At 44.4% G+C, this 21,915-nt stretch overlaps 2 protein-coding genes and 1 non-coding gene across 6 annotated transcripts in view; 1 reads left to right on the top strand and 2 right to left on the bottom strand.

Annotated features, from left to right (window-relative positions):
- IL12RB1 (interleukin 12 receptor subunit beta 1) overlaps positions 1-6,203 on the top strand; it is a 118,511-nt gene extending 112,308 nt beyond the window's left edge. The window contains exon 15 of the mRNA XM_040326876.1: positions 5,823-6,203. Within this exon, the coding sequence (XP_040182810.1) occupies positions 5,823-6,179 (357 nt within the window). The 3' untranslated portion in view covers positions 6,180-6,203. The remainder of the gene's footprint in view (positions 1-5,822) is intronic.
- TRNAK-CUU lies at positions 173-245 on the bottom strand. The gene has a single exon. It is a non-coding gene; the product is annotated as a tRNA-Lys (tRNA).
- Positions 6,204-17,369: 11,166 nt separating the features above from the next.
- SCAMP4 (secretory carrier membrane protein 4) overlaps positions 17,370-21,915 on the bottom strand; it is a 35,135-nt gene continuing 30,589 nt past the window's right edge. For all 4 annotated transcript variants that reach the window (XM_040326858.1, XM_040326865.1, XM_040326844.1 and 1 more), the window contains exons 6-7: positions 21,313-21,430; positions 17,370-19,288 (exon numbers count right to left, since the gene is read on the bottom strand). In XM_040326858.1, coding sequence (XP_040182792.1) covers positions 19,112-19,288; positions 21,313-21,430 — 295 coding nt within the window. In that variant the 3' untranslated portion in view covers positions 17,370-19,111. The remainder of the gene's footprint in view (positions 19,289-21,312; positions 21,431-21,915) is intronic.

The following is a 21,915-nucleotide window of genomic DNA, read 5'->3' as shown; positions in this document are numbered from 1 at the left end:
AACCAGGGCCGACTCCAAATGTTTAACACCCACCCGAATTCACGGAGGGTCCGAAAAGCCACAGACACAACCTCTGAGTCAGGAAGTCGTCTAAGTAGCCACGACAGCAAAGCCTCGCTGTCCCAACAAGGATAGGATAAGTGCAAAACTCCTTGGTGAAAATCATTGGTGGCGCCCAACGTGGGGCACGAACCCACGACCCTGAGATTAAGAGTCTCATGCTCTACCGACTGAGCTAGCCGGGCTGCTGGCGCCAGTTCAAAAGGAAGGCCCACAACTGACCGTGGGCATCTCCATCGCGAGGCACAGAAAAACTCTATGACTTGCGCAAAGTTGAACAAGCATGTATGCGTCCTTATGTCCAAGGACGCCAGAAAGTCCCCCGGATGGAGCGCAGCTAAAAGCTATATAGGTAGCAGCCCCATGGTGGGTCGTACCTATGACCTTCTGCACCGAAGTGCAAGTGGCTACCCCACTGAACGAATGGATTCCGAGCGGACCTACCCATCATTCACAAAGACCTTTAGGTCCTTGAAGCCCAAAATCGGATGGATCATGCCCATCCTTGGGACCGCGATAGAGTCCCTCAAACCACTAGTCCTGCGGAAAAGATAAAATCACACCGCAGCTTAGCAAGTCCCATACTGCTCAAAGGCAGACCGAGCCGCGAGAGGGAGACACGAGGGAAGAAAACTGTTCGGTGGATCGGAAGGGACCCTATCTAGTACCCCGAAGATACCACCTCACAGACCCACTGTCGGAGGGCAGGGAGGTTCACCGAGCTGTTAACAGCAAAGGCGACCCCCCACTTCAGAGACGGGCAGGGGAAGCTACATACATTGGCGGGTTCGGGTGCCGGCGCAATGGGCTTACGCACCCAGGGACGGATCAGCCCCCCAGCTGAGCCCTTGTCGGCCCAGGAGGTTCGCCCGCGGCCCCTGACTGACGGAAAAAGACCGCTTTGGAAAAAGAAGGACCCGGCCCACGGCGGGGCCCCTTCCCCCTGGAAGCCTGAGGGAGGAGAGCGCTCTTCCCTCCAGTGACATCCTTGATAATGTCCACCAGCAAGGACCCAAAGGTCTCCCACCCAAAAAGGGTAAATCAGTCAGGGCGTATGTTAGAGGCCTGGCCAGCAGACCAGCATTCCAACAAGAGAAGGCGCCATCTCAGAAACCAAAGCCCTGGATATCAAGGGCGCGGCATCCAGTGAAACATCACAGACATATACAGGGCCCTGGACCTGCAGGTCCGTTAGCCTAACAACTTCGGGAGAGAGTCGGCGCTCCTCCACTGTATGGTTCAAAATGCTCACTCAGTGAGCGACTGGGATCCAGAGTAGTGGCCACAATAGGCCGCAAGACAGACCCCAGCATGATAGACATGGAACGGGTCAGAACTTCGGATCTTCTCAGTCAAATTCATACAAGCGGGGGTGTCCCGCAATAGGGGGGGTGATCACCTATACATGACGCCCGGAGGGTCCACCACCGGAGGAGAAGCCCACTCTCTTAAAAGGCTCCCCTCAAGGGGCACCGAGCCGCCAGGCGGTGAGGGACTACAAAAGCCCTCAGTGGCTTTTCTCATTCCGCGTTTTTTAAAAATTAGCAAGAAAGGGCACAGAAGGAAAACCTACACAGAGCGGTCTGATTTGTGTGATCCCAAAAAAGACCGAGCCCTCAGCGGAAACCCAGCTGCACTATCCAGCTACAGGGAGTCCCGTACAGCAGTGAGAAGCGCACCTCTAAGGCCGGGTACACACGAACAAACATGTATGGTGAAAGCGGTCCGTCGGACCGTTTTCACCATACATGTCTGCCAGAGGGCTTCTGTACGATGGTTGTACACACCATCGTACAGAAGTCCGCGCGTAAACAATACACGGGGCGTGTCCGCGATGACGCGGTGTCGCCGCGACAATGACGCAGCGACGTGGGCGGCCCGCCTTTAAAATGCTTCCACGCATGCGTCGAAGTCATTCGACGCATGCGAGGGACGGCGGGCGCCTGGACATGTACGGTAGGTCTGTACTGACGACCGTACATGTCCGAGCGGGCAGGATTCCAGCGGACGGTTTTAAAACACGTCCAGGAATATTTGTCTGCTGGGAAAAGGCCCGGCGGGCAAATGTTTGCTGGAATTCGGCCCGCTCGCGCCCACACACGACCGAACATGTATGCTGAAACTGGCCCGCGGACCAGTTTCAGCAGACATGTTTGGTCGTGAGTATGGGGCCTAAGTGCCTTATCCTGCACCCCCAGGTATCTGGTCCATGGCTCCATCTGTGACAGAGCATTCCCCAGGGGATAAGAGGGGGGGGAGGGCACTCCTTTGAACCCTGCCCGTCCACAGTCCCCCACCCTGGCACAAAGGTGTCCAGGACAAACAGTAAAAAAACATCTGTGGGATCCCAGGTGGGGAAGGACCAGATACTGACTCCAATAGAGCAACCCATACACATAGTGTGTATGTATAAATTTACAGAAGCTCCAATGCCCTATGCAGGGCAACTCACCCTTCGCTGCGCTGGTCGGGGGTATCCCAGGGGACTCACCGAGGAGGAGACTGCCCAGCGCGCCATCCGCCCACAGCACACGGCGTGTGGGGAGGAAAAAATACTGTGAGGAGACTGCGGCATCCGAGGGACCTGTGTGTACCGTAGGATTCAGCACTAGGGGTCAGCCAAGATGGCCGCCGAACGTCCTCGGAGCGCGGCTACGGCAAAATGGCCGCCAATGGGAGTTTTCAATGCAATTGAAAACCACCCCAAAAATGGCGCCAGAGCCGGCCGAATGGCGGCAAAACGCAGCATTTAAACAGCAAAAGCCTCTAAGGCTTTTAAAAGTGTAAAAAAATACACACAGAAACCTCACAGAAAAACTCAGGCCAGACACAGTCCCCTCAGGGAGCCCCCCCGACAGCGGCAAATGTTTGCAATGCAGCAGAGGGAAAGGAGCAGGGGAGGGAGGAGAAAAGGCCCCCCAAACCCCGGGAATGCCCAGCCGTACCAACCCACCTAAGCGGGAGGGACTGTACTTACCTCAGAGCGAGCATTCGCTGACGCATTCCTGACAGAACTACAACCGCAATGGAGGTAGCTGTCGGCCCGGTCCACTGTGAGTGAGACAACACCACAGCCCAGTCATATGTGGACCTCGGAGCAAAGCTCACCGGCCACCTCAGGAGTCATGAGGTATGGCGTGGCAGACCAAGCCTCTTTGCAAAGGTGTGTCCACGCATACTGGTCGGACTGAGAAGACTACAAGGATCTATAATATCCAGCCTGTCTCTCAGCCGACAGTTGAAAGAAGATTCTTTAAGAAAAAATTAAAAGAAAATAAAATAAAAGAAAATTTCTTCTCAAGGCGCTGGGCCCAAAGGGAGCCATACGTCCATCTCCTTTGCTAGGCAGAATGAAACTGAGGCTGCATGCTGCAGTGAGGAGGGTTATGTCTGGAGGGACCGCCCCCTGGGCGGGGCTGTTCAACTCTGTTAATGTAACATGTATTTAACCATTTAACATGTTTCTGCCTAGTCCTCTCCTGTAAACAGGGAACATAACCCACTTGTCAAGACTTAAGGAGCTGTGTCCATCCATGGACGATAAGAGAAATACAATTTGAGTATAAAAGTATTTATTATTAAAGAGTATAAAAGACACATAATGCATACATGCACAGTCATTATATATACTTAACATGAATACATGGTTATATACACAATATATATAAAAAACATGAGGATAGAAGAACATATGAGGGTTTGAAGTCATGACTGCATCCTGGATAGGCCCCCCGGTTGGGTTGTCTTAATTGAACAAGCAAAAGTTAGAAGCTGATTGGCTACCATGCACAGCTGTACCAAATCTTGCACTCTCCAGTTTAATAAACCCTATATGTGAAGAAAATAGGTAGGTCTAGTTGGAACAGGCCAAGGTCAAACTGAACGGTCATCAAATTTACAGAGTATTACCAGATAAGCATGTGATGCTTTACTTACTTATATTAATAATATAAAGAAAAGACCTAGACTAGTAATAAATAAATGATTCACTATAACATGTGGAGTCATGCAGTTGCACAGTATTGCTTTTTGGACTTGTTTGTAATGTCAGCAGATGATAGTCGAGCTGATAATGTACAAAAAAATGCTCCATGAGTCACAAACAAAATAAAAATTAACAGAGTAAGGACTGCTTAGGTATCCAATTCATATTTATACACAGATAATACTAGAAAATTATAATCTTAAAGTACCTTGGACTCAGATATTGTTTATTTAGAAACCACCGGGTACAAGTGCTAAATCTGAAAGAAAGCCCTCATAATTTATAAGAAGAAACAAACAGAACAGGTGCCACTTAGTAAAACTGCAGACTTTTAATGAAAGAATTCACATTAAGCACTCACATGTAGGTATGGAAGTACAGGCATACGGATGTGGTCCTGTGATCGGTCAAAGCCATCCACGTTTGTTGGTGTCCCCTGTCTTCTTACACTGTGCTGTTGTAGTGTAGGAGGAAGCAGCAACTCGTGAGCTCTGGCGTTGCGTGATTGAGGTACACGATGCTCAAAGAGAGGGCTGGAACGCACTCTGGGATGCTGTGTTGTGGTGGGGGAAGATGACGTCACTACGGAGGGCCGGACAGCAACGCGTTTCCGTGCTGAAGCCGTGGCTAGGTGGAAAAGAATCACACGGCGCGCACCTTTTTCAAGCTTGAAAAATAATATCTGACATAGAAGAAAACATGAATGCGTAACAAGTGAAGCAGACACACCTGGAGGCAGTCTGGGTCTAGACAGGTTGAAGTCTGCATGGATGAATAAAATGAATGAGGACTAATAGCTAGATTCACAAAGAGTTACGCTGGCGTATCAGTAGTAGTATTCTGGAAACCAGATACGCTTAAAATTAGGCTAAGATAAAAGCGGTATAAGTATCCAATACCGTCGTATCTATGGGTGCATATTTACGCTGGCCGCTAGGTGGCGCTTCCGTTGAGTTTGGTGTAGAATATGCAAATTACTAGATACGCCGATTCAGAAACGTACGTGTGCCCGGCGCATTTTTTCCCGTCGTTTACGTAAGGCTTTTTCTGGCGTAAAGTCAGTCGAACAAATAGCTGGCCTAGTCAATGTTAAGTATGGCCGTCGTTCCCGCGTCAAAATTTGAAAATTTTATGTTGTTTGCGTAAGTCGTCCGTGAATGGGGCTGGACGTAATTTACGTTCACGTCGAAACCAATACGTCCTTGCGGCGTACTTTGGAGCAATGCACACTGGGAAATGTACACGGACGGCGCATGCGCCGTTCGTAAAAAACGTCAATCACGTCGGGTCACAGTTAATCTACATAAAACACGCCCCCCACATCCTCATTTGAATTCGCCGCGCTTACGCCGGCCTATTCACGCTACGCCGCCGCAACTTAGCAGGCAAGTACTTTGTGAATACAGTACTTGCCTAGCTAACTTACGGCGGCGTAGTGTAAATACGATACGCTACCGCAAAGATGCGGCGGTCTATTTGAATCTAGCTACAAATGTGTCCCAGTACTAACCTGTTTTCCATGTTAGGGTAGAGTAGACATTATTTTTATTCATTCTACAATGTGTGTGTCTAGGGGAAGAAGGCATGACTGAGCATATACAAATGCCTTAAAAAAATTAATTGCATTGGAATTTTGGGGTGCTCCAGCAGTGTTTGAAATGGTGCACATCCACACTCTGATCAACCAGGAAATACATTCAATCATTGCATAATGTGAACACTATTATCAAGGTTTACAATAGCGTGACTCTAATGCCATTTTACTAATATATTTTAGATTTTATGCCCAAAATATCTAATTGACGCAAGCTCTGAAAACCAACAAACCGACTTCTTAAAGATAGAAACCAATGTGGCTATAAAGGACACCAAGATGATTTTCAAAGACCCTGAGATCAAGCAAGTGGTTGTGACCAGTGAAATATTTGACAATGAGGTCTTTTTAGTTGCTGAAGCTGAGACAGATCTCCAATTTGCATACAAGAAGCAAGCGGTTGCTATGACACCAGGTACTGGAAAAGAAGCACTGATTCAGGAGATCAGAAAACTGGAAGATGATGACTTGACAACAGAAGCTGATTTAAAAGAAAATGTTGCTTTTTTAAGTGTTTACAAAGATTCAATATCTGTATAAATTAATGATGGATATTCTATATATAAAAAAAAAAAAACATATTCCCCTTCCCATGTCCCCTCCCCAACATTTCCATCAAGACGAATACCACAAATATATGTCCTTCTTTCTTTCATGCCAGAGAGTTGTGTTACTTGTGTGATCATGGGCTCTGACATCTCCTTTTTTTTAGCCCTACATCCAATCACTGTCCAAATCTTGCCACCTTCACCAAGCTACTAATTTACTTTTTTTTTTTTTGCCCTGCCTTGACTATTACAACTCCTTCTTCATTGGTCAACATAGGCCTTTTCCTCTTCATTATATCGTGAATGTTGCTGCCAGACTCGTTTATCTTAAAAACCGCTTACCAGTGGCGGCTGGTGCTCAAAATTTTTGGGGGGGCGCAAACGAAAAAAAAAATTGCAGCCTCACTGTGCCCATCACATGCAGCCACTGTGCCATCAAACGCAGCCACTGTGCCATGCCACCAAATGCAGCCACTGTGCCATCAATTGTCACCACTGTGCCATGCCATCAAACGCAGCCACTGTGCCATCAATTGTCACCACTGTGCCATGCCATCAAACGCAGCCACTGTGCCATCAATTGTCACCACTGTGCCATGCCATCAAACGCAACCACTGTGCCATCAATTGTCACCACTGTGCCATGCCATCAAACGCAGCCACTGTGCCATCAATTGTCACCACTGTGCCATACCATCAAACGCAGTCACTGTGCCATCAATTGTCACCACTGTGCCATGCCATCAAACGCAGCCACTGTGCCATCAATTGTCACCACTGTGCCATACCATCAAACGCAGTCACTGTGCCATCAATTGTCACCACTGTGCCATGCCATTAAACGCAGCCACTGTGCCCCTCAACTGTTGCCACTGTGCCAATTGTCACCACTGTGCCCTTTAATTGTCACCACTGTGCCCCATGATGCCACTGTGCCCATTGTCACCACTGTGCCCCATGATGCCACTGTGCCCATTGTCACCACTGTGCCCCATGATGCCACTGTGCCCTTTGTCACCACTGTGCCCCATGATGTCACTGTGCCCCTTTCCCTGTAAAAAGCACTTACCTGAGGATTCCATGTGCTCCCTCGATGTCTTCTGCCGCTGTGGTGAAGCTTCAGCCAATCAGGTTCCTGATAACCAGAATCCGGGAACCTGATTGGCTGAAACGGCCGTTTGTCTTATACAATGAGCGCAGATTGCCTGCGCTCAGAGTATAGACAGCTGAGAGCCGGAGAAAAGCCTATCAGAGCCGCTGGCTTTGATAGGCAGTTCCCCTCAGCCAACCAGCTGCCGCTATTCGGGTAACCGGCGTCCCGCATCCGGTTATGTGAATAGACCAGGCAGCGCTGGTAACCAACAATAACATACATTTGTGCATTTATGCACGAATGTGTGTTATTTGCGAGAGGGGGTGGCGCTGCAGCGCCCTCTATAGACGGCCGCCAGAACTGCGGCTAAAATGTCAAAATGACATTTTAGCCGAATAAAAGTTCTTAAAGGGCCCGTTTTTTTTTTTTTTTTTTGTGACTGTGGGAGGGGGGGCGGCGCCCGTGCGTCCCTATGGACGGGCCGCCACTGCCGCTTACATGTTCCGTCCCTTTCTGCCAATCCCTCCACTGGCTTGGCTCACCCAACAAATAAAATCCAAAATACTTCATCAACTCTGTCACCAGCTACATCATAACTTTGCTCCTCCCAAGACCTCCTGTTCTCTAGCTCCCTCATCACCTCCTCCTGTGCCCAATCTGTTGGCTCTCTCTTACTCTATCAGCCTTCAGCCGATCCTCGAAAACCCATCTCTTTGAAAATTTTACCTTTTCCATCAACTCATCCCCAAACAGTTACTACCTTTTGTACTACTCTGTGTCCTTCCCTTTTTACACTGTAAACTCTCACTAGCAGGGTTCTTCTAACCCTCTTGTTTTCAATTGTATTATAACTGTACTGTCTTTATTTTATAAATCGCTGCGCAAACTGTTGGTGCTATATAAATCCTGTATAATAAAATATATATATGTCAACCAAGATACCTGTTTTTATTATGAAATTGTCAGTTGTCTCTATATTGCTTGGTGTGAATTATACAAAAACTGGAGGGGTTTCTGTTGACCAATCACACAAACAAGCAGAAAACTGCCAAACCAATATATTACGAAGTGAGAATTATAAATAAGGAGAGTAAAATATGCATGTTTTCATAGAGTTTATCATTAAGCTACATAAAAATAGATAGAGTGAGTATAGGCATATATGCAATTTTTAATTGCAGTTTGTCTCTACTAATACATTAGTACAGAAACAGACAGTTCAATTCACAGCAATGTTCTGGGTATTTCCAGTACAAGAAGTGAGGGGGGCATCTCACCAGTTATAATATCTTTTAGGGCTGTTACTGATCAAAATTTTTCTGTTCGATTAATCGTTTTTTTTTTTAATCGATTAATCGACTAATTTTGATTAATTATAACGCACATACAGATCCAACTACTTTTAGCTGATCTCCTTGCAGTCTGATTCCCAGTGCAGCTACCAACCCCTGAAAAATGGATAGCAGGATACAAAAAACACACAAAGGCAGCGCTCAATGGGAATAGCATTACATTTTTATAGTCTTCAAGTAGGTAACCAAATAAATATTGCACTGGAGATAAAAATCGATGTAGCTACATAAACTGTAAAAATGGTGCGAGTAATACCAAACGGTACCAAAAGCAGTCATAAAAACATGTAGCTAAGTATGATACTGGTATAAAAATGTGTACAACGATACCACTGCTGAATCTAGATGAGGAGAGGTTAACATCAGTCCGTCGGCATATAGATGTCCCATGAAGGGAACTATCACAACTCCCAGTGGATGGTTGTAGAATCCCGGGTTGATAGAGGGAAGTGTAACAGCCCTTGCGTGTGGCAGATAGTAAGGTCCCGCCGGCATGCAGATATGAAGGCACAGCAAAGGAGCCCTTCAGATGGACACGGCAAGCCCCGCCGGTGTCCGTGACGTCACCGGATCTCCGACAGAACTCCCTGAAGGCCCAGAAGCCGGCGGAGAGGGGAGTACCAATCAAAAGAATTTTAATCGATCAAAAAAATTAAAGATTAATCGATTAATTAAAAGTTCATTTGCACAGCTCTAATATCTTTATACAAGTCAAAGGACAAAATTTTAACAGAAGAGTACTCATAGACTTGATTAGATTCATGTTTCTTTTCATCAAGAAATAAAAATTGTAAAAGATATCACTTACTTCTAATGGTTTAAAGGCTAGGTTTACCTTGTTTTCTAAATTCCAGCTCCTCTATGTACCAATATGCCATTAATGCACCTCCGTTGCAGAAAAATACGAGCTTTCTTTTGATTTTGAGAACAATGCCTTACCTTACTTAGCCCCTGCTGTATTTCTTAGAAAGCTTCATCACTTCCTGATATGTATATTTGGGATGGAGAAACCAGTATGACACAAGGAGTTTTCCAGCTGACCTTATTAACACACACACTCTGCACCTATCAACTATGTTTGCACAGCATCTCTACATGTGTGCATTTGCCTGGTTTCCCCAGCGTCCCTCCAGATGGGCCTGGGCTGCATGCAGCCGACAGGTTGGACACCGCTGATGTATTGTAAGGGCCTGCCTGATTCCATACAGGGTGAATAGATAGATAGGTGGGTCCGCCAATTCCACAGTTTTGATAAATCTAAAGGAAATTGTACAGAGATTGTACAATCAGATTGTATAGTGTATGGCCACGTTTATAAATGTACATAGAAGGGAGTGGATGGAAAGACTCAGCTGTCAGGTCCCATTCAGATCTCAAATGCATGGTGCAAGTGCTGTTTACATACGACACAAGGCCGACACTTGCCTTTGCACTGACAGGGGTGCTTTTATTTTTTTACATTTCTTTTTTAATATTTTTTTGCTTTTTTATTTTATTTTTACACTGTTCCTTTCATTTATTTTTTATTTTTTTGTTATCACAGGGGAATGTAAATATCCCCTATGACAGCAATAGGTAGTGACAGGTACTCTTTTTTTTTTGTAATTTGGGTCTATTAGACTGTAGATCTCTCCTCTGCCCTCAAAGCATATGACCGCACCAAGATAAGATGCTCTCCCAATTGCGCTGTTTATATCAGGTGAAATCGAAGACATGAAATGCTCGCAGTTTCTGGTTTCTTAGGCCTTAGAGATGATTGGAGCTGTTCTGGTCTCCGATCAGATCTTTGGTCAGCTGGCAGAACCACTTGCTGCATTCTCGGGTTCCCTGGTGGGACAGGAGAACCCGAAAAAAACATGGAAGATGGCAAAAGAGGGGGGGGGGGGGGTGTGAATGTTCCATCCCACTGCTTGTAAAATCAATCTAGTGGCTAATTAGTCGCTAGGATTGCTTTTACATGAAAGTCGACCGCCGGCTGAAAAAACGATACCAAGCTGATACCTAAACCTACAGACATCATTCTGGTATATCCACTCAAAGTCCAGCAACATGCCAGTACATTGCTTGTCCTTGTTGGGCATATATTGTAATGTTCTTTTTTTTTCATGCAGCCTGTGGGTGAAACAGATTCCTCCATTCACATTGATTAATCAGTGGTATGCCTACTTTAGAATATCGCCCTGCATCCACCCACTTCTAAGATGGGCATACATGTACCAGTCATACAAAGAACAGATTCCTCCATTTACATCTATCGATGTGGATGAAGAAATCTCTGCCAAGAAAAGTTAATAAAAATATATTCCGTAGCATAGGGGCGATCCTCCCCTATGTCCGCCCCTGCCCCTATGCTTCAGCATATATGCTCTTTTCTTAACTGTGGTGGTGAAATCACTTCCTACAGCATTGGAGTCACGTATTTACGTATCGTGAGAGCAAACCCTGTTGCTGTCAAAATAAATAAATCTGTGCTGCAGCTGAATGGCACACCTGCAAAACAAATAATGGTTAACAATAAAACACAATAACATTACAGTATAACAGTAGGACATACCTGCAACACAAACATAGTAAGACACGGACAATAAAACATTACATGACACGACTTACCGCTGTATCCAGCGTTCGGCCATGTTTTTGCAGCTTCAAAATGCCTATGCCACTTACAGCTCCTAAAAGCCTGTGTGAGGCCATAGATTAACATGGAGAGGCGTATTTAAGCTGCAAAGAGACCTTAATGTAAACCTGTAGTAAAATAAATCATTCTGTACTAACTGTTACAGGATAGAGGTTCCAAAAGGTGCCAGGACAAACCTTTAGGCCAGGTTCACACCTATGCGAATTGAGTGCGGTTTAAACCGCATCTAATTCGCAGGACATTTCAAAATACATTGTTTTCAATGAGGCTGGTTCACATATGTGCGATGCATCCGCACTGCGTATTGCCTCCAAACCGCATGCGGTTTTTATGTCTTGCGGTGCGGCTCAGGTGCGAATTCAGTCCCATTATCTTCTATGGGTACGCATCTAATTCGCACATGTGTTCAGTTCTCTGCAGGAGTTTCTCTCATTCAGCTCAATACAATTCTCCCCCACTCTCCTCTCACCCGGAAGTTCTCCCAGGTCTCCAAATTCGCACCTGATCTGCAGCTAAACCGCAGTTGATCTGCAGAACACCCTCTAGAGAAATCTGCAACGACAACGCAGCTCAAAAAAGCAACGCACTAGTGTGATTCCGGCCTAAAGCTGACTATAGATGGATAGAAATTTGCTCAGTTCAGCAGAGACCAGACAAGTTTTGATTTATCTATGTCCGTTCTAATGATTGACTCAACCCAAATGGGAATGCTGGCACATTTTTGATCAATTAGCACTTGCTACAGCGCTAATCAGTGCATTCTGACAGCAGATGAGTCCAGCTGTCAGAAAAAAAAAAAAAAAAAGAAGAAAGCAGGGAGGATTTCCTCATTCTCTTTGAATGTTTGTGGATGTGGGAATCTGTCCGATTTTTTTTGGTCAGTCCTCTGGCTAATTGAAAAAACAGACCCATGCATAACCAACTTTACTTTCACATGGCGATCTCTAGAATCCTGCTGAAGCACCTATGCAAATGTAGGTGTTTAAGCAGTTTTGGAGCAGCTCTGAAGCTGGAGCTGGGGTTTCTAGAGCTGCTTGGTGCAGAGGATTTTTCTAGTCTCCAGAGCAACATTTAAAATGTAGCTAATCTGAAGTCAGATCTAGCAAACACAAAGCACTACCAACCCTACTAAGGTATAGCAAACATGAAGCACTGCGCCGGTGACAGACTGAAGACTGAGAACTGAGCAATCAGCGGTGTTTGATCACTCAGTTCTTGGTCTTATAGCAAGGGGACAGATGCAGCATCAGATCAATACTACAACCATCCAGCTGAGTTTGCATTATATTTACTTAAAAGTATAAAGCATGCCTAACATATTTATATATTATTTTTTAAACTGACACTAAAGGTTCAGTTTTTTTTTTTTTTAAATAACAAACATATCATACCTCCACTGTGCAGTTAGTTTTGCACAGAGTGGCCCTGATCCTCCTGTTCTGGGGTCCCACGGTGGCTGTCTCAGCTCCTCCCCGCAATAGATAACCCCCTCTGGGAAGCTCTCTCCCGAGGGGGTTACCTTGCAGGCGCACTCCTGTGTCATACACTCAGCATCCATAGCCGCCGAGTGTATGACCCGGCTCCAGGGCCGGACTGGCCTACCGGGATACTGGGAAATTGCCCGGTAGGCTGCCTGCCCTGGGGCCGCTTTGAACTGTAGCGCTCCCCTCTTGTATGGCACGGCCATGGAGCTCGGTCTCTGTGTGTACGGCGGTGCTGTAGCAAGGTCCCGCCCGCCTAGACCAGCTCGCGTGATATTCTTCTAGATGGAACACTGTTCTGCCTATCACACAAGCCAGCCTAGGGGCCAAGGTCGGGACCTTGCTACAGCACTGCCGTACACACACAGACCGAGCTCCGCGACACAGTGGGCACAGAGAGAGGCTTCATTGGTGGGCACAGAGGCTGCAATTTGTGGGCACACAGATGCTTCATAGGTAAGCACAGAGGCTGCATTCACGGGCACAGAGAGGATGCAATGATGGGCACAATGAGGCTGCATTGGTGGGTACAGTAAGGCTGCATTCATGCGCACCGTAAAGCTGCATTGGATTGGCACAGTGAGGATGCAATGATGGGCACAGTGAGGCTGCATTGGTGGGCACAGTGAGCCTGCATTCATGCGCACCATAAAGCTGCATTGGATTGGCACAGTGAGGATGCAAAGATGGACACAGTGAGGCTGCATTGGTGGGCACAGTGAGCCTGCATTGGTGGGCACAGTGAGGCTGCATTTTATGGTCACTGGTGAGGCTGCATTGATCTCTTGTATCATGTCTGCAGTCTCTGGCCATCTTTAGTATGATGTCCTTAGTCTCTAACCACCTCCTGTACCATGCCCGCAGCCTCTACCCATTTCTTGTATCCTGTCCTCCGTCTCTGACCATCTCTTGTATCCTGTCCTCAGTCTCTGACCATCTCTTGTCTTATATCATGTCTGCAGTCTCTGAGGAGGGAGTGTCGCTGGGGTGGGGATCATGGGAGAAGTCAGATGTGTGTGGACTGCGAAGAGGAGACTATAGGATAAAACCAGAGCCATCTAATTGAGCCCTGCAGTGTACCTGAGAGGAGGTCAGTGACAGTGCCAACAGGCAAGTCTGGGGGGGGGGGGGGGTCACTGATGTAAGATGGGAGTGAATAAAATAATATAAGGGGGCACTGATATAAAGGTTTCCCCCGTTATATCAGTAATCCCCCCCTTACCTTTGTGTATTCTTTCTGCAGAAGGTGGTCTATGGAAACCAGAGTCCCCCCCCCACATTCCCAGAGTTCCTGGGGTGCCCCTTGATGATTGACAAATTTTACCACTTTTACCTGGAATTTGTATATATATATATATATATATATATATACTCTTCAAATGAATGTGCTTTAAAATGTATGGTTTTACATTTCATGAACAAGGAAATAATGACGTTATAATTTTGGGCTGGTATAATAATGCTATGGGGCTGGTATGACAATTTTTTCCAGGGCTTGTTTTTTATTCCCAGTCTGGTCCTGCTAGGCCCCACCCCCTGCGTCATTGGATTTGATTGACAGCAGTGGGAGCCAATGGCTGCGCTGCTATCAAACTATCCAATGAAGAGCCGAGAAACCGTGGAGAGAGCGACGCAGGATTGTGTTCACGAAAATTCAGGGCTCAGGTAAGTAAAACAGGGGCTTGGAAACTGCAAGGTGTTTTTTCACCTTAATGCATAGGATGCATTAAGGTGAAAAAACACCAGGGTTTACAACCCCCTTAAACATTTAACAGCATGTCGTTTCCTCCCTTCACCACGAAATGCAATGATTCAGACACTGCCGACTCTCAGTTAATATTTTGGGTGTGCCGCTGAGTGTGTATAAAATGAAAACATCATGTAGTAGCCTTTTATTTCTTCAGTTACAATTCATCACCCTTATAAATCTACAAACATTCAGCTTTAGATTAGAGCTAGAATTTATTATATTTCCAGTACATATTCTTTTCCTAACACTTAACACTTCACAGCTCGTTGCAATACTCTGTGTAAACCGATATTATTAAATTAGACATAGAAAGTTTCACACAACTAGTTGCAGAAAAGCTGTTATACCGAGTACTTTACAAAAGTAGTCCAAAACTTTAGTAGAATTATATTACTTATTGTAGTATCTAGTGAGTAAAAAGAGGAAAAAAAGGTTCTGAAAAAGGGGCATCTTAATATTTTGGCAAATTATAGAATTGACAGTTTTTTCCTCATCATGAGTAGAATTAGACGGTATTGATATTCTTCTTACATCTTTGGTTTGCAACATCCTTCTTGGCACTGTAACGATTTTAGGCAGAGACAAAAACATTGCGGCTCTTTGCTAAGGGCCATTTTACACAATGTGGTGACCAGTGTTTTTCTGCACTAGAAGAATGCCAATCACCGCTAGCGTTTACACTGAAACATAGCCTGGAGCTGTAACGCAGTGCTTTGAGACATGCTGAACTTTATCACGGTGCACTAGACAGGATTGCATGTCATTGTACAGCATTATGCTGCTGTACAGTAACATGAATAAAGTGTCACTTTTGTGCACTTCAAATACATTTTATTTGGGAAAATAATTAGCTGTGTGTTGTGTACACCACCCCCTACTGCTGGGTCACAGCAGCCAGAACAGACAGCTGCTGGACACTAAACCACTGCAGTTTAATGTGCAGCAGTTGTCTGGTTCAGTGTGAACAGGCCCTTAAACTGGAGCAAAGGACAAACGTTGGTGTTTGCCCACAGCAACCTGGAAATCGGATGTTCGATGTTGTGTTAATTAACATCCACTTATAATTTTCTTTGCTCCACTTTTAGTAAACTGTCAGATTGGCTTTAAATTGGTACTTTTTTTTTTTAAAGCCTATGTGAAGTAAACCATACACATTTTAGTAACATATTATACACATGAAAAAGGAGTCATGCAAATTTCAATTGTCTGTTGTGTATTTGGGTTAAAGTGAATCTAAACCCAATTTTTAGAGAATATTTAAACTCTGCCAGCTTGTTGTTTTTTTATTTTTTTGCAGTGTTCTGTTGGGGATGATTTCCCTAACTATCTGTCCTGGAGAACAAAGTAAAATTGAGAAATCTCACTCAAAAAAAAAAAAAAAAAAAAAAAGAGGGAGAGAAGTCCTCTCTTAGACAGTTGTCACTGGAAAAAGTGTGACAATCAGAAGATTCTCCTTCTAGTGTTTTGATAAAAACATTTAAAACTGTTTGGAAATGTTGAATTTCTCATTGCTGTGTCCTTGTGCATTGCTCACCATGATAAACAGAGAGGTTGATATACTTTAAGTAACAAATTAACGCATCTACATCCAAATCATCGCTTTAGAAATAAACCTCAGAAAAAAAATTCAAATAATTTTGTGAGAATGTGAAATGTATACAAAAAAAAAAAAAAATTCTATGTACAAAATTGCTCTCTTGCTGTAAGGCACTTCTGTAAGATTTGATGTGCATAATGCATCATACATACCGTATTTATTCGAGTATAACGCGCACCCGTGTATAACGCGCACCCCTAATTTTCAATTAAAAATCGGTATAAAATCATTTTAATTGCCAAAAATCATTTATGTCCAGCCATGCCCCCTGTATGTCCAGCCATGCCCCCTGTATGTCCAGCCATGCCCCCTGTATGTCCAGCCATGCCCCCTGTATGTCCAGCCATGCCCCGTGTATAATCAGCCATGTCCCCGTATGTCCAGCCATGCCCCGTGTATAATCAGCCATGCCCCCTGTATGTCCAGCCATGCCCCGTGTATAATCAGCCATGCCCCGTGTATAATCAGCCATGCCCCCTGTATGTCCAGCCATGCCCCGTGTATAATCAGCCATGCCCCGTGTATAATCAGCCATGCCCCCTGTATGTCCAGCCATGCCCCGTGTATAATCAGCCATGTCCCCGTATGTCCAGCTATGCCCCCTGTATAACCAGGCATGTCCCCGTATGTCCAGCTATGTCCCCTTACCTTTAATCACGCGGCGCGCGGGAACATTACAGTCAGCGTTCGTTTGAAGCTGTTTTCCCTGCCACGCATAGACACTCCCCCTTGCTCGCGATTGGACAGATCCGTCCAAGGGGGAGTGTCTACGCGCGGCAGGGAAAACAGCTATTCAAACGAAAGCTGTCTAATGTTCCCCCGCGCCGCGTGATTAACGTTGTAGCGGCGTTGGCTTCGGTGGCGGCGGCGGTAGCAGCGGCGTGTGCGGCGGAGGTAGCAGCGGCGTGTGCGGCGGCGGTAGCGGCGGGGGGGACAAAGTCCTCGAGTATAACGCGCACCCAAACTTTGATCTTTTTTTTGGGTATAAAATTTTGCGCGTTATACTCGAATAAATACGGTAATAATATCATAATAGATTACTTAATCCTAGATCACTAAAATGGGGTCTATATCCAATACACACAATTAAATTACATCATAAATATATTAGGTGCGTATATATTTAAATTTTTTAAATGAAAATAAGTAGGTCAGACGAAAACTACTGAAAAAGAGTTGTAAAGCTTACAAACTCTTTTTGGTTAATGAATATATTTTGGCATTAAAGCTGAACTTCAGGTAGATAAAAAAAAAATCAATTAATGCAGTTAGGTGTTCATTAAAAAAATTAAATATACTTTGAAATTCAATTAGCGTAAATGACTGAATCTGACTTTGAGTTAGCCTCTTGTAATCCCCAGTACAGCTCAAAATGGAAGGAGGACTGGTAACAGTAGCAGCCAATCAGGTGTGCTACAGTGCTCCCGACCTAGCAAGGACACCCTTATAATAGAATAATTCATAGCTGTACCTTTACTTTTTCATTGCAAGCTGAGGGCAGCGAGGTGACAAGGCTGTATTGCTTAAATGCAGTAGAAAAAAAGTCAGGTCAGTAACCTGGATCTGCTCTCTGGGTCAGAAATCCTTTGCAGGTAAAACAGCTCCCAAGTATGCATTTTAATAGTATATTAAGCGCTGATTGCCTGAAATTCAGCTGTAAGGAACCAACGTTTTGAACCTGGGTATACACACGTGTTGCTGGACACTGCATGTGATTCACACAGGAATCGCACCGGTTTCTTGTGCACATTAGATGTGATGTCTGTGCGATGCGATTTTATTTCTCATATGGCATCCGCACCAAAACAGCGTAGGAGTATTTTTTTTATCCGTACTTGAATCATATCGCAAGTGTGTTTACACCCATGCAATCGCACTGCGTTTTGCAATCTGTTTTGGCATGTCGGTAATCTAACACTGACACCCGCAGCGGATCTCATAGATGCCGCGTGATTGCAATGCGGTGCGGGAAACGCATTAGTGTGAAACCAGAGCTAAAAGATTTTCTGGAAATTAAAAGGCTTAGGCCAGGTTCACGGAATTGGTACGGAATTTCCAGCAAATTGTGTGCGGTTTCTGCACCGAATCAAAATCGCACCCCGTGCATGTAAATGAATGAGGGTGTATCTTAAGTTAACGACACCCCAAAATCTGTTTGCGATTTGCATTAATCAGATCACATCGATGTGAACACCCATGCGATCCAATTCTGGTGCAGAAAAACAACAAAAAAAAAAACAGTTCTGAGCCAGTGTGATCTCGGCCTTAAAAAGGAATAACATGTTAGAGGTTTAAAGTGTCTAAAAAGCTTGAGAAATGAAAATGAAAACAACTTGGAAATAGTTGAGTCTCCATTTCACATCTCTAAGGCGTATGTGTTTTTTGGTGCTTTTTGCAGAAACGCACTACAGTTCACTTAACATGGTTTCCTATGGGACACGTTCACATCTATCCTTTTTTTCAGCTGCTGCGTTTTTGTAAACTGACTTTTAACACAAAAAACGGTGCTTTTGCTTTTTTTGGTTTAATAGACATAAATGGAGACCCTGCATAAAAGCAAGTAGTGTGTTTTTTAATCTGCCCAACAGCAAATTGGATTAAAAAAAAAAAAAAAAAATGCAAAAAAAATGCAAAAAGCAAATCGTGGCAAAATCACGTGTGCAAACATGCAAAGCGCACAGCAAAAAGCACTGCAGAAAATGTATCAAAAGCAAATTGCATAGGTATGAACCGAGTCTAAAAGACTAGGTCATACCCTTTGGTACATGTTTAAATGGCTGCAACTTAAAACAGTTTTCTCAACACATCACTTAACAATTTCATTTTTGGCAAAGGGTGTAATATTTATACGAATTACCAATTAAAATAAGTCTGGCTAATTAGAATAGATTATAGAATAACCAGTCTATAGGAGCCAGATGCTGTATGCGATATCTTCACATGAAACTTGGTCACTGTAGGTTTCATAGGATTCTCCAATGGAAACCCAAAAGCTATAAAAGCCTGCTAAAGTTTATGGCCACTCCCTATCAGCAGGATAATTTGGCACTGTAGGGTACTGGGGTAGACTGGGCCCAGTAAAATTGGAGTATTGTCCCTCCTGGGTAGGTGGACTCTTCCAGGTCCCAGAGACCCACTCATCTTGGGCTTTCTGTAAACTGCAACCAGCCATTCTGTACAGTCTGTGCACCTTTAAGAAAAAAAAGCATTACAGGTAAATGGTTGAAACCAAGTATCTTACTTTTTTGTGTTCTTTAGTTGGCACCATGAATTCCTACATGAATACATTTTACAATTGTCCTGTGTTACCTATGGACTGATTGTGGAAACGGATAATTTAGGCTGGGTAAATAAAAGTGAAAATGAGTGGTACAAGGTTTAGACATTAAAAGGGTTGTAAAGCTTTGTGTTTTTTCACCTTAATGCATAGGATGCATTAAGGTGAAAGAACACCTTGCACTCTCCGGCTCCCCCAAGCCCCCATTTTATTTACCTGTGCCCCGAATCTCCATGGACGCGATCCCGCAGCTCTTTCGCTCTTCATTGGATGACTGATAGCAGCGCAGCCATGGGCTCCAAGCTCCTGTCAATCAAATCAATGACGCGGCACGCCGGGGGCAGGGCCAAGTGATACACTCGGTGGCTATGCACGCCAACTGTACCACAAAGGAGCATGCCTGCAAGCTAACCCTCTTGGGAGAGAGCTTCCCAGAGGGGGGTTAGCTCTTGTGGGGAGGAGCCGAGACAGCCGCCGAGGGACCCCAGAAGACGAGGATCGGGTCACACTGTGCAAAACTAACTGCACAGTGGAGGGAAGTATGGGAAGTTTTTTTTTTTTTTTTTAATAACAAAAAAAAAGTTAAACCTTTACAACCCCTTTAAAATCGAAGGAATTAAAACATTACGTAAAACTAAATTATAATCCCCTATTTTGCCTCAAGCGGTTGTACAAACACCTAATCACGGGGTCCTGTTGTGACACAGACATTGGTAATCCTTAATGCAAATTGTTGTGCACTATCAGTTAGACACTCCCAGTTGCAAAATCAATGTCTTGTGATTCCTCTACAGCACTTTGTCTGGTTTTGCATTCTACTTTAAGTGCTGATCTCTTCTGCTTTAACACTAATGCTTTCCTCTCTCTTACACGAACTCCAAAATAGAATTTGTTTTTTTGTTCGGTTTCATTTTTTCATACAGGGTAATTGAAATTCTTTAAAGGATAAGTTCACCTTTGGAATATGTTACAACTCTATTTTGGGTGTAACATGAAACATAATCTAGCCAATGCCCTGCTCACCCCCTAATCCCCTTCCACTGTGACAGTGAGCAAGGGATTCTCTCCCAACACTCCCCGTCACATAAAAAAAAAAAAAAAGCACAGCTGTTCAGGGTTCTGCCCACACAGTGGTGTCATTCATTCACAGGGATCTGTGAATGAGAAAACTACAAGTCCTGTCTGCCACCACAGGAGACGGCTTACAGCTCTCAATGGACTGTGAGGGTGCGATGAGCACCCTTGTAGTCCAATCACCCTTCCTCCAACGTTGTAACTGAAAACCCACAAGGTGGCACGATCACAAAGCTGGAAGGAGAGTATGCAGGAGCCTGACATTGCACCCGAGACATGCCGATCATTAGTGTAATGTGTTGCAGGCTCCTGCATTAAAAAAAAATGCACATTTATTTATTCTGCAAAAATATGTGGATGTATTATTTCTTATCAAAAGGTGGACTTAGCTTTTAAAGTAGAACTATAGGCAAAACTTTTTTTTGCATTTTGGATAGAGCAAGGGAGGGTTATAACCCATCAGATTTGTTTTCGCTATCTGTGTTCCATGGCAGAGATTTCCCTTAAATTTCCTGTCCCATAACCAAACAGGAAATGAGAGGAAATCCATGAAAATTGTATAGAATTCCTTGGGGACCTTCAGATCACCAGAACTATTGTCCCCATTTGAAGATTTCCCCTCTATTACTTTTTTGGGGACAACCCAAAAATTGTGATTTTCTTTTAATTTCCTTTTCAATGATAATGGTAAACAGGACAAATAGAGAGTGAATCTCCCCAATGGGGACAGACATCAATAAAAACTGAGGAGTGTTCTAATCCCTGACCACTCTATCCACAACTAAAAAAAAAAAAGTTTAGCCTTTTAGTTGCCAACACTGACATGGAACACTTTAAAAATATTATAATATCCATTTGCCTACCTTGACCAATGCTAGAGCAGTTGCAATCGCACTGACGGTAAACATCACAGCTGGGAAAAGCATCACGATGGCAGCTCCTACATTGGAGCTGAAAAATGTCACTGCAGCAAGCCAGCCACTTCAAAGGAAAAAATAAATAAAATAATAAGTACATAAATATTCCTCCCATACGCTACAGAATACACACAGTGGGTATATAAAAGAATCACCCCCCTTTAAATAATCACATTTTGTTGCTTTGCAGCCTGAAATGAATACAGACACAGTTTTTGTTTTATCCAGCTGTATTTACTAGTGCAACTTATAACATCCAAGTGAAAGATAAAACACCAACATGTCAGAAAAAACATAAAAACAAATTTAAAAACAGAATCATTGAGTTAGAAATAGATCAGCCCCCTTATGTCAGCATTTTGTTGGACAACATTTTGCTGTAATTACAGCCTTTAGTCTCTTGGGATTAGTCTCTTCTGATTTTGCACATCTAGGGCCAGATTCAGAAAGGAGATACGACGGCGTATCTCTGAGTGTGCATGGTCGTAACTATGCCAATGATTCATAGAATCAGTTACGCATAGATTTCCCTAAGATCCGACCGGCGTA

The sequence above is a fragment of the Rana temporaria genome, chromosome 1 (genome assembly GCF_905171775.1).
Source record: "Rana temporaria chromosome 1, aRanTem1.1, whole genome shotgun sequence".
NCBI classification, from domain to species: Eukaryota; Metazoa; Chordata; class Amphibia; order Anura; family Ranidae; genus Rana; species Rana temporaria.
Note: the sequence above shows the minus strand (reverse complement) of the source record. Positions and strands in the feature narration are given on the sequence as shown.